Here is a 16,940-nt window from a genome sequence, read left to right on the forward strand (position 1 = left end):
TAACAAAGATTAGAGCAGAAATAAATGAAATTGAAAACATGAAAACAATAGAGAAAATCAATAAGATCAGAAGTTCGTTCTATGAGAAAATCAATAAGATTGATGGGCCCTTAGCAAGATTGACAAAAAGAAGAAGAGAGAGGATGCAAATAAATAAGATCAGAAATGGAAGAGGAGACATAACTACTGACCTCACAGAAATAAAGGAGGTAATAACAGGATACTATGAACAACTTTACGCTAATAAATACAACAATTTAGAGGAAATGGACGGGTTCCTGGAAAGACATGAACAACCAACTTTGACTCAAGAAGAAATAGATGACCTCAACAAACCAATCACAAGTAAAGAAATTCAATCAGTCATTCAAAAGCTTCCTAAAAAGAAAAGTCCAGGACCAGACGGCTTCACATGTGAATTCTATCAAACATTTCAGAAAGAATTAGTACCAACTCTCCTCAAACTCTTCAAAAAAATCGAAGTGGAGGGAAAACTACCTAATTCATTCTATGAAGCCAACATCACCCTCATACCAAAACCAGGCAAAGATATTACAAAAAAAGAAAACTACAGACCAATCTCTCTAATGAATATAGATGCAAAAATCCTCAATAAAATTCTAGCAAATCGTATCCAACAACACATTAAAAGAATTATACATCATGACCAAGTAGGATTCATCCCAGGTATGCAAGGATGGTTCAACATAAGAAAATCAATTAATGTAATACACCATATCAACAAATCAAACCACAAAAATCACATGATCATCTCAATTGATGCAGAGAAGGCATTTGACAAGATTCAACATCCTTTCCTGTTGAAAACACTTCAAAGGATAGGAATACAAGGGAACTTCCTTAAAATGATAGAGGGAATATATGAAAAACCCACAGCTAATATCATCCTCAATGCGGAAAAATTGAAAACTTTCCCCCTAAGATCAGGAACAAGACAAGGATGTCCACTATCACCACTATTATTCAACATTGTGTTGGAGGTTCTAGCCAGAGCAATTAGACAAGAAAAAGAAATACAAGGCATCAAAATTGGAAAGGAAGAAGTAAAACTATCACTGTTTGCAGACAATATGATACTATACGTCGAAAACCTGGAAAAATCCACAACAAAAATACTAGAGCTAATAAATGAGTACAGCAAAGTAGCAGGTTACAAGATCAACATTCAAAAATCTGTAGCATTTCTATACACTAGTAATGAACAAGCTGAGGGGGAAATCAAGAAAGGAATCCCATTTACAATTGCAACTAAAAGAATAAAATACCTAGGAATAAATTTAACTAAAGAGACAAAAAACCTATATAAAGAAAACTACAAAAAACTGTTAAAAGAAATCACAGAAGACCTAAATAGATGGAAGGGCATACCGTGTTCATGGATTGGAAGACTAAATATAGTTAAGATGTCAATCCTACCTAAATTGATTTACAGATTCAATGGAATACCAATCAAAATCCCAACAACTTACTTTTCAGAAATAGAAAAACCAATAAGCAAATTTATCTGGAAGGGTAGGGTGCCCCGAATTGCTAAAAACATCTTGAAAAAAAACGAAGCTGGAGGTCTCGCGCTGCCTGACTTTAAGGCATATTATGAAGCCACAGTGGTCAAAACAGCATGGTATTGGCATAAAGATAGATATATCGACCAATGGAATCGAACAGAGTGCTCAGATATAGACCCTCTCATCTATGGACATTTGATCTTTGATAAGGCAGTCAAGCCAACTCACCTGGGACAGAACAGTCTCTTCAATAAATGGTGCCTAGAGAACTGGATATCCATATGCAAAAGAATGAAAGAAGACCCATCTCTCACACCCTATACAAAAGTTAACTCAAAATGGATCAAAGATCTAAACCATATGGTCTAAGACCATAAAACAGTTAGAGGAAAATGTTGGGAGATATCTTATGGATCTTACAACTGGAGGCGGTTTTAAGGACCTTTAACCTAAACCAAGAGCACTGAAGAAGGAAATAAATAAATGGGAGCTCCTCAAAATTAAACACTTTTGTGCATCAAAGAACTTCATCAAGAAAGTAGAAAGACAGCCTACACAATGGGAGACAATATTTGGAAATGACATATCAGATAAAGGTCTAGTATCCAGAACTTATAAAGAGATTGTGCAACTCAACAACAAAAAGACAGCCAACCCAATTACAAAATGGGAAAAAGACTTGAACAGACACCTACCAGAAGTGAAATACAAATGGCCAAAAGACACATGAAGAGATGCTCAATGTCCCTGGCCATTAGAGAAATGCAAATCAAAACCACAATGAGATATCATCTCACACCCACCAGAATGGCCATTATCAACAAAACAGAAAATGACAAGTGCTGGAGAGCATGCGGAGAAAGAGGCACACTTATCCACTGTTGGTGGGAATGTCAAATGGTGCAACCACTGTGGAAGGCAGTTTGGCGGTTCCTCAAAAAGCTGAATACAGAATTGCCGTACGACCCAGCAATACCATTGCTGGGTATCTACTCAAAGGACTTAAGGGCAAAGACACAAATGGACATTTGCACACCAATGTTTATAGCAGCGTTATTTACAATTGCAAAGAGATGGAAACAGTCAAAATGTTCATCAACAGAAGAGTGGCTAAACAAACTGTGGTATATACATACGATGGAATATTATGCAGCTTTAAGACAGGATAAACTTATGAAGCATGTAATAACATGGATGGACCTAGAGAACATTATGCTGAGTGAGTCTAGCCAAAAACTAAAGGACAAATACTGTATGGTCCCACTGATGTGAATGGAGATTCGAGAATAAACTTGGAATATGTCATTGGTAACAGAGTCCAGCAGGAGATAGAAATAGGGTAAGATAATGGGTAATTGGAGCTGAAGGGATACAGACTGTGCAACAGGACTAGATACAAAAACTCAAAAATGGACAGCACAATAATACCTAATTGTAAAGTAATCATGTTAAAACACTGAATGAAGCTGCATCTGAGCTATAGGTTTTTTTTTTTTACTATTATTATTTTACTTTTATTTCTTTTCTCTATATTAACATTCTATATCTTTTTCTGTTGTGTTGCTAGTTCTTCTAAACCGATGCAAATGTACTAAGAAACGATGATCATGCATCTATGTGATGATGTTAAGAATTACTGATTGTATATGTAGAATGGTATGATTTCTAAAAAAAAAAAAAAAGGACAGCACAATACTACCTAATTGTAACGTAATTATGTTAAAACACTGAATGAAGCTGCATCTGAGCTATAGTTGTTTTTTTTCTTATATATTTTTGTATTTTTTATTTATTTTTATTTTTTCTCTATATTATCATTTTATTTCTTTTTCTGTTGTCTTGCTATTTCTTTTTCTAAATCGATGCATATGTACTAAGAAATGATTATCATACATCTATGTGATGATATTAAGAATTACTGATTGCATATGTAGAATGGAATGATTTCTAAATGTTGTGTTAGTTAATTTTTTTTAATTAATAAAAAAAAACAATACTAATCTATAGTGTAAAAAATTAGAAAAGTGGTTGTTTTGGAAGTGAAAATGAAAAGTGACAGAATTGAATTACATGGAGTGACTAAACTATCATCTATTTTTATTGGGATGTGGGATGTATGCATGGGACAAAAGGCATCTGATTACACACTTAAGATTTGTATGTTTCTCTATGGAATAGTCAATCTCCAAAGATCCTTGTTTCCTGATCACCCCCTCATTGAATAATGGCTAGTTTGTGGAATCAACAGAATACAGTGGAGATTATGGAATATAACTTTCAAGGCTAGTTCCTAAAAGGCTTTGTGGTTTCCACCTTCTTCCCTTGGATCACTTGCTCTTGGGGAAGTCAGCTCACATGTCATCAAGACATTCAGTTAGCTTTGGGGAGAGAAATTGAGGCCTCCTACAAATAGTCATGCAGATAAGCCTCCTTGGAGGCTCGTTTAACCTTCAAATGACTGCAGGCAGGAAAACAGCTATCTGTGACCTCATAAGAGACATGGAGCAAACAGTCCAATTAAGCCCGGGAATTTCTGAACCATAGAAACCATGAGAGGTAGTAAATCATTATTGCTTGTTTAAGCTGTTAATTATTGGCCTAATTTGTTAACCAGCAGTAAGTCAATAATATACAATGTACATAAATTTTAAATCATAAGGAATTGTATATAATAATAAACTTTTTGTATGTCAGCTTTTCACGTGATTATGGCTAAACAATTTCAAAATATTGTTTTGTGAATTTTTGGTTTGAATAAAAGTATAAAGGCTAAAAAAAAAGAATTACTGATTGCATATGTAGAATGGTATGATTTCTAAATGTTGGGTTAATTTCTTTTTTTCCGTTAATTAATAAAAAAACAAAAAACAAAAAACCTAAAAGATGTATCCTTTGTTAAGGGCATGTTTCTTCCTTACTGCTCCTTACATAACCCAAATTTGCCCATTATATCTAGAAAGAAGATGGCTTTTTTTTCCAAGTAAATTTTTTTCTTTAAGCATTTCTTTAAAGATGGTATAAATTTATCCAGAAAAACACTGAATAACTGAAATCCATCCATTCTGAACAATATATTTTTAACAACTCCAGAATTTGTTAAGTTGCCAATAACAAAATGTGGCAATATGTGAGTTACAACTATACCTGCTGCAGGTGTCTACTTTATTCTTTCTTGGTCCCCCACCCCTCACCCTCAAATCTGAGAGCACATGTTCTCCCTTCTTGGATTATTATTTTCAAAGTTTCTCCTTAGCAACTCATTTTATCAAGCTTTTCCCAAATATTCAATCTAAGTTTTATAGAAATAATTCTACATTCATTTCACTGACTAATATAATATTTAATTAAATTATCTAACTTGAATAACAAGTAATCAATGGTGTGTCTGGAAACAAACAGCACTACTCCACTGGAAGGACTGGTAGCACCAAGGTCCACTAGCATGTCCTACTACCCATCAGGGTTCTCTGGGTCCTGGTCATTTTTAATAGGGTATAGAGAACACCACTTAATCCAGCAAGTCAGTTAAGTGGAGACTTGTTAAGAAGAGCTTCTACTGTATATGCTTATGAAACTAGAACATTCTCAGCCTACCTCTGAGTGCCCTGTGGAAATGATTCTATGATATTTCCAGTATAGAGGTTCAGTAACAACAGTCTTTAAACCAAACTAACTTGTTAGCAGGCATAAGAAAACAACCCCCCAAAATAACTTTGCAAAATTTATTTATTTTGCTAATTATAGTTTTCAGTTGTAATTACAAATTTTTTCAACAAATATCTTTGGGCGATTTCTCCCTTATAACATAAAACACAAAACTGAAAGAAACCACAGAAAGGAGGTGGAATGGGGGGGTGTGTCTTGGTTCTAATTTAATTTCAGAGGACAGTCCTCTAACAAAATACATAAAATACAAAAAATATACAGAATGACATTTATCTTTATGTAAATGACAAACAAGGGGTATCAAATACAATGACCATGATGTCTGCCAAAATTCAGAATTGATTATTTAATTTGTGCATTAGTATTTGTCTTGTTTTAAGGCAAAAAAAAAGTACCTGCCCAAATTACTTATCTGCAAAGGTTTTTATTCTATCATAAACTGGATGTTATGGACATTTGTGAGATCATCTTCATCTTCAGCAAAGAAAAAAAAAACATTCCTGCTCTAAAAAAGTAAAGAGCAACAGTATTCATTTACAGAGAACAAAACCAGCTACTTCTAGGAAGGATTATCCCCACCTTGTGGCTTTTCATGGGATTGTTGCTGAAACACAAATTATGTTGAGTTTTTGAAATTGTAGGCATAAATTTGACTTCTTGGTACCAGTTTTTGTGAATCGTAAGAGGTATTAATCTTTGTGATGCAGAAATTAGGAAATGAAATTCTAACGAATTACCTCAAATTGTAAGTTATACTTTAAATATTTTCATCATCTTTCAAACCCTTTATTCATTATATAAATACCCTTTAAAAATTGTTTAATTATCCGTCTTTTAAAAGAACTATACTATAGAATGCATACTAAACTGCTGAAAAATGGCTGTGAACATTATTGGGTGAGTACTCAAATAATTTAACATTCAGAAGTCTTAGCAAGGTTTATAGTACTGTAGAGTTGCCAATTTGAGGGCTTATTTTGCTTCCAAAGCTTATCTCCTGGAATACCACTCATAGTATCTGTATGAGGTATATGCATACACTCATCAATATTTACTTAGTAGCAGACAGGGTAACAATCACTCACTTATGAGATAAAAGAAGGTCTGACTGATTTGATTATGATCATTTCTCTCCAAGATGCTCCTGTTAATAATGTTACTTCAGGTATTAACATTTACAGTTTTTACTTGACTTAAGTAGATTCCTTCAAACCAGTAAAGTTTTCATGCTTATTGTTAAGATTAATTAATAATTCATTTTTGAATTATAATAATTTCTCTCATTTTTTTGATTTTTCAACTAATTTTTCTCTGGATTCAGGAAAACACATTTCCCAAGAAACATCAAAAAGGACTGGAAGTTTCCAAGCATTATGAATATAATGAGAGACAAACTGGTCTCTTGTCCTCTGGCTTAATAATGATAGTTTACCTACTGGTTTAACAGGTCCACTACCCATTTCCATCAACAGGTGAGAGGGAGTAGAACACAACAGTTTTGTTTTTTTTTTTTTCACTACGGCTGTAGCAGCAGGCCACAAGACATGTGCTGTGCCTTCCCTCATTTACTGCAATGTCTACCCACTGCATTAAATGACAGTTAAAGGACTCAAGTAAAAACTACCATACTTCACTGACTCTAAGAAGTTTGAAAACACAGCTTTCTTGATCTCACATGATGTCAAAAGGTTTTACATAACTGTTACTAATGGCAATTATAAGATTCTTTGAAATGTTAATGTGAAAAAAACTGCAGTTAAAAAATAGGCTATTTCTACAGCAATCACCTACCACATATTTTGAGCAACCATTACATGCTCAGTATAGTCCAAAGTTAACTTCTGAATTATAACGACCTCTTGTTGAGTGCTGAAATTTCAGATACTTGAAAAAATATAGCAAAGACTAAATTAATTTGGTATAGCAGATACTTTTTATCCTATCTACCTGCCCATCGATTTGCCTTCCTCCTTTCTAAAAGAACCTCATACAGAACTCTGAAATCTGAAATCTTTCTATAACTAATTGTTGTGGTGTGCATTGAAATGTATTGTTTTTTCATATATATGTTATTTTTCACAATAAAAAATTTAAAAGAAGCTCAACATTATTCAGATATCTTCCCTCTTTCACATGGGACTGGTGGTGAGAGGGAGGGAAGGAGTACCAAATGACTGGACTATGCCCAAGTATGATAGATTCTGACAAATGAGATATAAGGGGAAATTAGGGAGTTGTTGGGGTGCTTTAAGGGAAGGGCTCTCCTTAATGATGAATACAGTTATATAGGATGAAATAATCCTCCCCCATTCCAAGAAGCTTGCAGCAATCACTCTACTACCATGAGGGGATCTAAGACAACTCATAGAGGTTAGAAGAGAAAAGATGGAAAAAACCTTGAGCTCTTGATGGTACTTACAGTCTAAATTTTGCAACCCTGAAACTGCTCTATAACAGTTAGGTAAGACTTCTTGTTATGGAGATATTTCTTGCTATGCAAGAGAATAAACTTTTCTTATTGTGTAAGCGAGTTGACTGCATTTTTCTAACATATATTAAAAGCTTCTTAATACCACGAAAGAGATCAACAATTACAAGCCATTAGAGTTACCATTTCTCTTAAATAGATTTCCAGCACAAAAGGTTTATAATAGACGTGCCACAGCTTTTCCCTGAGATGGGTGTTTTGAGTGCACCTGACTTAATCAAAAGGGATATCTGTGCAGGTAACTCCGTCAGAGCACAGTCTCCAGTTTTAGACATAACAAGAAATCTCCACCTATAGGAGATTTTAAGGTTATCAATTGAAAGATTAAAAAAAGACAAATTTTCAGCATCAGGATATTAAAACAGAAGACTAATTTACACAAAATTGTCCTCTATGGTCCCAATGAGAAAGAAACAGGCCTGTTGATAACCATCATTTCTAAGACAAAGGTCACGTTTTATTGATGCTCAAGAGCAACAGAGACAACTTTAGTACTCCCAGTTTTCAGCTCTCAACAGCCCAGACAATAGAAAGACAGCTTTCTCCTCAGAAGAGAAATTCACAGTGAAGTGACAGAAAATTTTCTCTATGTATATACTCTACTTGAATAAAGACACTTGTTTTTTCTAATGATGATAGAATAATATATACAACAGTGAGTAAAGTTCCATCTGACTCTTAGAAACAAGTAAGATTCCAAGAGGCCCAGAGCTCCTTTTATCTATTGTATTCCCTTCTTCTGGCCTCATAAGTTAGACTTCTCACGTTCTATTGTGGGACTCTAACAATAAAAAGAGGTATTTAGAGACCAACAAACCACAAGGTGTACTTCCCAGGCACTGGTGATTTGCATTTTTACAACAACTTTCTTATTGACTTGTAGGTGCTTTATATCACCAAAACACTACTTATATAAAATGTGTTACAAACACTAACCACATAGTGCTAAGTCCCACCTGAGTATTTCCAGATTGAAAGTGCACCGCTGATCCTAAATGTGGCCAAAAAAATGCCTTTCTCCAATATAAGATAAACTCTAACTAGCTTTAAATAAGAAATGAATCTGATATAAAAAGTTTTTGTTTTGTTTTTTTCAGGCTAACCAACTATTTACATATAAAAATGCATGTAAATAGATTTTTATCTCTATTTATATCTAGATTTAGATATAGATTTACATATCTATATCTAGAAGTTGGAGGCTGGAAAGAAGTCATTTAACATGCTTCTTACCAGTTTCCCTGCTTCCAGTTCTGTATCCCATCCCCACCTCCTAAAATCCATTCTCCACAATGCAACTAGAGTAGGAATTTTAATAAAACGGTCTCTAATTATCTCTTTACTCATCTGTAAAACTGGGAAAATAAAAGAAAATACCATGCAGGGGCTACTTTGAGAACAAGATATTTTTGGTAAAGTCTGATGGTCTCTGGAACATAGTAAGGTATTAATAAATATTACTTATTATTTTTATTATCAAGTACCTTTGTTTTGAGCTCCCCTTAACACCTGTCACAGCACTCATTACTCTACAGAATGAGTAGCTATTAACTAGTCTCTACAATACCTGACCAGCGGTTTCGAATTTCTACCCCTGCCCCACTACGCTCCCACAAACACACATATCAAGCATATTTGAGAATTACAATTTCTACCCATTATTAAGAGGCCCACTCTGGCAGTAATTCTCAAGAAGTCATTCAACCTGACAGGTGGTTCTCCACTTGGGGTGATTTTGCCTCCAAAGGGGCATTTGGCAACGTCTGGAGACATTTTTGGTTTACAATTTGGTTACTACCAGCATCTGGGGGTAGAGACCAAGGATGCTGCTAAATAATGTACAATGCATATGACAGCCACCTACTCATCCCAAATAAAAATCATCTGGCCAAAAAGGTCAATGGGATTGAGGGAGAAAAACCCTGAACTAAACAGCAGGTTCTGGAATTACATCAAATGCAACATCAAGAAGCATTTGTTAATCCTGGACAAACGAAACAAGCCTATAAATTTAGCATATCTATAAGAACTTAAGGTATTAAAATTCATAAAAAGAATTACAAACACACAGAAGTTTATACATTCCCCATATGTCCTCTGCATAAAGAACATCAATCATAAAATCTCCTTCTTAATGTTTTAACAACCAATTCTCTTTTAAAATACTTTGTATTTAATCTCTTCTACTGCCAACTAGAGGAGCACCAAATGAGAGGGAAGACCAAATGTGTTCTTTAATTGAAAAAGCTGAAAAATGCCACCACCCACACACTTTTACACAGGACAATCAGATATAAATGTTGATACCTATATATGTACTTTGAGCTACACATCATCCATTGTTGAAATTCAAATAAGTGTAGTGGTGGAAGGCGGCAGAGTTTCACTAAGAAATGAAAAAAAGTTCAATGTCAAATACCACTAAGAAAGTTAATATTCTTTTCTGCTAAAATATAAAGGACACACAGCAAGGGCTACACACACAGCCTGTTTCAAGCACCTTCTGTTAACCCAAATTAGAAAAATATCTCCTAGGATTTTAGATTTTAAAAAAGGGGGGGGGGGCCTAGACTGTAAGCTTTTGGAGAAGACACATTAAGTCTGGAGTGGTGATTATTACTTCTGGATTTGAGGGGCTGTTTTATATATATAACACATATTTAGAGATAAGAACAAAGCCAAACAGGTTGGGGCTAAACTAATCCAAAACATAGGGGTAAGGAAGACAGTGTCTATATTTAAGAAACACATACACTCTTTGAGACCAATGAAAGAAAGGTTAATTTGATCTGGAACTGAAATTTTCTGTAGTGCATAATTAATTCAACCTATCTGTATAGTTCATTCGAACAACTGAAATACAGGGAGCACAAAATGAGAAAGAGGTCCTTTAATCCTGTATAGATTATTGTAATTCTGGAAACATCTTACAGTATATTAACCAGATAATCAAAAAGTATTGGCAAAGTTCCCTGAGGAAGGGGAGAAAGAATATGGAACTATTAAATCTTACCATCAGGGAATCCCCTGATACTGTATCAGACTTTAGGGACATTCAAATCAACAGGCCATGCCCTCGATCATGAGGCTTACTCTTGTGAAGCTTATGTAGGTAGCACAGAAGCTTAGACTACTATAGGCATGCCTCAGAGTTACTTCTGGAGGACCTCTGTTGTTGCTCAGATGTGGCCCCAGTCTCTCTAAGCCCAACTCTGCAAGTGAAATTATTGCCCTCCCCACTACGTGGGACATGACATCCAGGGGTGAAAGTCTCCCTGGCGACGCGGGAGAGGACTCCCAGGGATGAATCCAGACCTGGCACCATGAGATTAACAATTACATCCTGACCAAATGGGGGAAAAGAAGTGTAATTAATAAAGTATCAGCTGCAGAGTTCAAATTCAGTAGAGAGGCTACTCTGGAGGTTGCTTTTATGTAAGCTTCAGGTAGATCTTGCTACCTATCATAACCTGCCAAACCCCACCCAGGACCATTCCAGTCAATCTTAAAAACACCTAGGGCAATATATAAGACTCCACAAGGGTTCCACGCACTAAAGTAACTTTCCAGAAATCTACAACCTCCAGATGGATCCCTGGTCCAGAAAAGTCTGAAACCTAGCCCAGCCTCTCCAGAACATCAGATAGTTCCATCTCCCTACCCCATATTAGTGACAGACCCTTCCAATATAAAAAATTTAGAATTGCCATAGCCCAAACAACCCTAATTAGAGGTATAGAAAGATCAAAGGTGATGGTGGAATTATACATGGAAGACAGGACTTAACAAATGAATATGAATGTTGAATCATTAAAGTGATATCTTTTAGTCTCCAGTATTTTAGAGCAGCTAGAAGTAAAAACCTAAAATTGTTTAAATTGAAACCCATGTCAAAGTCTGAAATATGTTCTACAACTAATTGTGGTACTGTGCTTGGAAATTCATAGCTTTTATATATATATATGTTATTGTTCACAAAAAAAAGAAGGAAAAAAGTGAATTGTGATGATAAAAAAGTATTTAAGCCCTCTAGCCTCCTCTATTCTGGAGCAGTTAAAAGGAAAAATATGAGAGGATCATATGGTAGCCCATGACAAACTCTGGGATCTATCCACTTTTTGAAGAGTGCTTCGAAAAACTACTGCTTTTTCTATTTCTTTGCTTTGCATATATGTTATATTATACAACTAAAAAAGTTAAAAAAAAAAAAAAAAAAAGGTGATCAGGAAGTTAGTATGGTAGTTGATCTGGGCTTGAAGCCCTGGGTCCTGCTTCCAGAACAATCCTTCTTGTTCTGACCTCTACACCTTTTTGTCTTCTGGGTACCATTCTGCATGGGGTTCAACCTGTGTGTGTCTATATGGGCTTCAAGACCTTGAACCGTGTCTGTCTAAATAGAGTGTAAGACCCTTCCCTGAAACAGAACTTTGTCGGTTGAGTATACTTCTGGAAAATAAGTCATTCAACAACTATTTGATATTTAAAGAAATTAAGTCTGTCTGTTTAATTGTTAACTGGTGTGTTTCTTAGGTATAGTGTTTAATGCATTTTTAATTGTTAATTTGTGTCCAGTATAGTTATTAATTGGTGTTACTGAAATATTTAGTGTTAAATGTCTGTTAAAAATTGTTACTGCTGTGTTACAGGAAAAAAAAGATCTTGCAAGAATATGTAGAAAAATACTAAAAAGTATATACTTGAGAGAGTGAACTGTCACGGGGATTTTAAAGCATTTAAAACTTGGAATGTTTCCATAAGAAAATAAAGCAATCTACAGACATTAATTAAGACTAAGAGATGAACTACTTAACACGTAGTATTTTAATTAGCTATTTGGGGCCTGTAAGCATAATACATCTTTGTATATCTAGCAAAAATCTAGCCTAATAATTATAAAGGTGAAATAACACATTTAATCAATGAGAAGATGAATTACGAACAGATTTCGCCCCCCTACAAATACCTCTTCTATTATGACACTTTTTAAAATTTTTTATTTATTTATTTTTGACATGACCTTTTATGTGAACAATTATCCATTTTGCCTCTGCCTTTGTGCTAATGTCCTAGTCAATCAAACTCAGTGGTACAACGATTGCCGTGTTCAGATCAAGTGCGTCTGACAACAAATGATGTAGCAAAAACATTTTTATTAACCCATTCATTCATTCCTACCACCATCACCAAGAAAAAAAAGTTAAGTATATTCCCTTTCCTCTACTCAATTTGACTTTACCTTCTTCAGGGGCAGCTGAAGCTCCTTCGGGTAATACAGGTTGCAACTCCCCAGTTTCAGAATTATTTTCCAAATCAGTCATTTGCATTCCATCCAGACAACCTCCTTTAGGCCTACAAGAGGAAGAAAACAACCTGATATTTTTGCATAATTATTTGGTGAAATATTTTTCTCGTCTTAAAGTGAGCATGAAACTAAGTAGGATATTTGGAACTGGTGTGTGTTTTAATATTAATTTTCAAATTGCACTTTAAAAAAATCACTAGAAGACTCATAATGAAAGGTTATGAAATGAGGAATTGTATGAATATTAATATCCTGGTTGTGATATTATAACAGTTTTGTAAAATGTCACCACTGGAGAAAAATGAGTACAGAGTACATGACATCTCTCTGTATTATTTCTTATAACCGTATGTGAATCTATAGCTATCTCAATAAAAATTTCAATTAAAAATCAAAATAAATTGAAGCTCTAATATGTTCTCATTAATAAGGGAAGCTGTTTTTGTTTATTAAAGTATTTATCGATAATTTGAGTTCCTAAAAGTATTTTTTTCCTAAAAGCATTTAAATATACATTTTTATATTTTAAAACAAAGGCTTAACAAAAATTACATAAACATACACACACACATTAAAAATCAGGAAACAGTTATCACTTAAATACTGAAGAAAATATGTCCTCAACCAGTGTCTCCAAATTTGCCAAATGATAGGAATCACTCAGGGCTCCTGTTAAAAATACAGTTTACAAGGAATCCCAACCCAATACCTACAGAATGAGAATCTCCAGAAGACATTACTTTAAGTTTAATTCAAGTTTCTTTTAAAAGTCTCCAAGGTAGAATTATTCCATTATATAAATTTGGAAATATATTTATAGCCACAAATAGATTGGCTGATGGGTATCAATGCCTCACACAGCACATCCATAAACAATATATTTTACAATTAGCTCTATCTTTTGACTGGATGCAAGTTTAGTTAACATGGCTGAGATTTCAGTTTCTGCTTCCTAGGAGAGATATAAAGGTATTAAGTACCATACTTTAGAAAATGCCAGTTACAGGCATATCTGGGAGATACTGTGAGTTCAAGTTCCAGATCACAACATAAAGTGAATACGGCAAGAAAGTGAGTCATGAGACTGTTTAGGTTTCCCAGAGCATATAAAAGTTATGTTTACACTATACTGGAGGCTATTAAGAGTGCAATAGCATTATGTCTAAAAAACAATGTACATATCTTAATTAAAATAATGCCATAATACTAAGAAATGATAAGTATCATCTCGGCCTTAAGCAAGTCATTTTTTGCTGGTGAAAGGTTTTGCCTCAATATTGCTGACTGCTGTGGCAATTTCTTAAAATAAGACAGCAGTGAAGCTTAGCACATGAACTGACATTTCCTTTTACAAAAGATTTATCTGTAGCATGTGATGCTTTTTGATAGCCTTTAAACTACAATAGCACTTTTTTCAAAATTGGAGTCAATCCTCTCAAACCCTGCCAGTGCTATATTAACTAAGATTATGAAATATTCTAAATTCTTGTCATTTCAACACTGTTCACAGCATCTTCACCAGGAGTAAATTCCATCACAAGAAACCACTTTCCTTGTTTTACCATAAGAAGCAAGTCCTGATCCATTCAAGTTCTATCATGAGATTACAGCAATTCAGTCACATCTTCAGGTTATATTTCCAATTCCAGCTCTCTTACTATGTCTACCACATCTGCATGAAAACAACATTTATCTCATGGTATATCTCCATCACAACTATTGGGGGACCAGGTGCACATTACCAGGTGCAGTAACATTTTGAAAGGAGTCTTGTTTTATGAGCAGTAGGTCTTAACAGCGGGCTTAAAATATGCAATAAACCATGTTGCAAACAGTTGTGCTGTCACGCAGGCTTTCATTTTTCCATGTATAGAGCCAGAACAGATTTAGCCCCATTCTTAAGAGCCCCAGGATTTTCAGAATGGTAAATTAACACTGGCATCAACTTCAAGGCACCAGTTGCATTAACTTCTGACAAGAGAGTCAGTCTGTTGTCTTTTGATGCTCTGAAGCCAGGCATTGACTTCTCCTCTTTAGCTATGAAATCCTAGATAGCATCTTCTTCCAATAGAAGGCTCTTTTATCTATACTGCATATCTATTGTTTGGCACAGCCAGCTTCATCACTTGTCTCAGTTGCATCTTCTGGTTAACTTGCTGCAGCTTCTACATTAGCACTTGCTTTCACTTTGCACTTTGATGTTATAAAGATTATTTCTTTCCTTAAACCTCATGAACCAACCTCTAGTAGCTTCAAACTTCTCCTGCAGTTTCCTTGTTTCTCTCAGCTTTTACAGATCTGAAGACAGTTAAGGCCTTACTCTGCTTTCAGCTTTGATCTAACGGAATGTTCTCATTGGTTTGAGCATCTCTCCAGACCACTAAAACCTTCTACATATCAGCAAGAAGGCTGTTTTGCTTTCTTATCATTAAGGTGTTCACTGGAATAGCACTTTTAATTTCCTTCAAGAACTTTTTCTTTGCATTCACTTGGTTGTTTGGCACAAGAGGCCTAGCTTTTGGCCTATCTGGGTTTTTGACATGCATTACTCACTGGGCTTCATCACTTATAGCTTTAAATTTAAAGTGAGAGATCTGCAACACCTTCTTTCACTTGAACACTTAGAGGCCACTGTAGAATTATTAATTGGCCTAATTTCAATATTGCTGCAGCTCAGGGAATTGGGAGGTCCAAGGAGGGGAAGAGAAATGGGGATTAGCAGGCTGGTCAGAAGAGCAGTCAAAACACACACAGCATTTATCAATTAAGTTTGCCATTTTATATGGGTGTGGGGGCACGGCGCCAAAAATAATTACCAAATTATTGGTATCATGACAAATATCACTGATCACAGATCACAACAGATATAATAATGAAAATGTCTAAAATATTGCAAGAAATACCAAAATTGGGATACACAGACACAGAGTGGGCACATGCTGTTGGACAAATGGTGCTGAAAGACTTGTTCAATTTAAGGGTGCCACAAACGTGCAACTTGTAAAAAAAAAAAAAAAAGGAAGAACCCGTAGAGTGCAATAAAGTAGAGAACAATAGAACAAGGTATGTCTGCCAAAAGGGGGAAAAGAAGTGTAACAGATAAGGTATCACTGGCTGAGAGACTTCAAATAAAGTTGAGTGACTACTCTGGAGGTCACGCTTATGCAAACTTCAGTTAGGCAATGCTCCTATCATAACTCACCAAACCACAATCAAAACCATTTCTGCCAATCCTAAAGAATACCTAAGGCATATATAAGATTCTACAAAGGTCCCATGCACTAAGGTAACATTCCAGAAACCTATAACTTCCAGATGGGTCCCTGAACCAGCTAAATCCTGAAATGCAGAGGGGCCAGACTTTCCAGAACATGAACTTGTTCCATCTCCCTATTCCATATTATTGACAGCCCCTTCCAACATGAAAAAGTTAGAATGGCCATAGCCCAAATACCCCTAAAAGAGTGAGAGAAAGATCAGAGGTGATAGTGAAGTTATACAGAGAAGGTTGGGTTTAACAAACCAGTATGATTGCTGAATCATTATATTGATATTTCTTTTAGTCTCCAGTACCTTAAAGCAGCTAGAAATAAAAACCTAAAATTGTGGAATTGTAACCCATACCAAACTCTGAAATCTGGTCTACAACTAATTGTTGCAATGTACTTTGAAATCGCTTTTTGGTATATATATTATTTTCACAAAAAAGAAAGAGAAAAGGAAGAGTATAATAGAGAAGATAAGATTTAACAAATGAATGACTGCTGAATCCATATATTGATATTGATATTTCTTTTGGTCTCCAGTGTCTTGGAGTAGCTAGAAGAAAAAATGAAAAATAGTGGTAATGTAACCCATACAAACTTATAAAAATCTGTTATATAACTACTTAAATGTACTTGGAAATTTATTGCTTTTTTGTATATACGTTATTTTTCACTATAAAAAATAGTTATGC

General features: G+C 34.9%; 1 protein-coding gene across 12 annotated transcripts in view; it reads right to left on the reverse strand.

Annotated features, from left to right (window-relative positions):
• The window catches only part of TRIM37 (tripartite motif containing 37), a 371,934-nt gene that overhangs the window by 73,117 nt on the left and 281,877 nt on the right, over positions 1-16,940 (reverse strand). For 11 of the 12 annotated variants that reach the window (XM_077164953.1, XM_077164956.1, XM_077164952.1 and 8 more), the window contains one exon: positions 12,917-13,029. In XM_077164953.1, coding sequence (XP_077021068.1) covers positions 12,917-13,029 — 113 coding nt within the window. Of the gene's footprint in view, positions 1-4,830; positions 10,067-12,916; positions 13,030-16,940 lie in introns of those variants that run through there. The other variant, XM_077164957.1, reaches the window with a different exon arrangement.

Source organism: Tamandua tetradactyla, chromosome 6 (assembly GCF_023851605.1).
Source record: "Tamandua tetradactyla isolate mTamTet1 chromosome 6, mTamTet1.pri, whole genome shotgun sequence".
NCBI classification, from domain to species: Eukaryota; Metazoa; Chordata; class Mammalia; order Pilosa; family Myrmecophagidae; genus Tamandua; species Tamandua tetradactyla.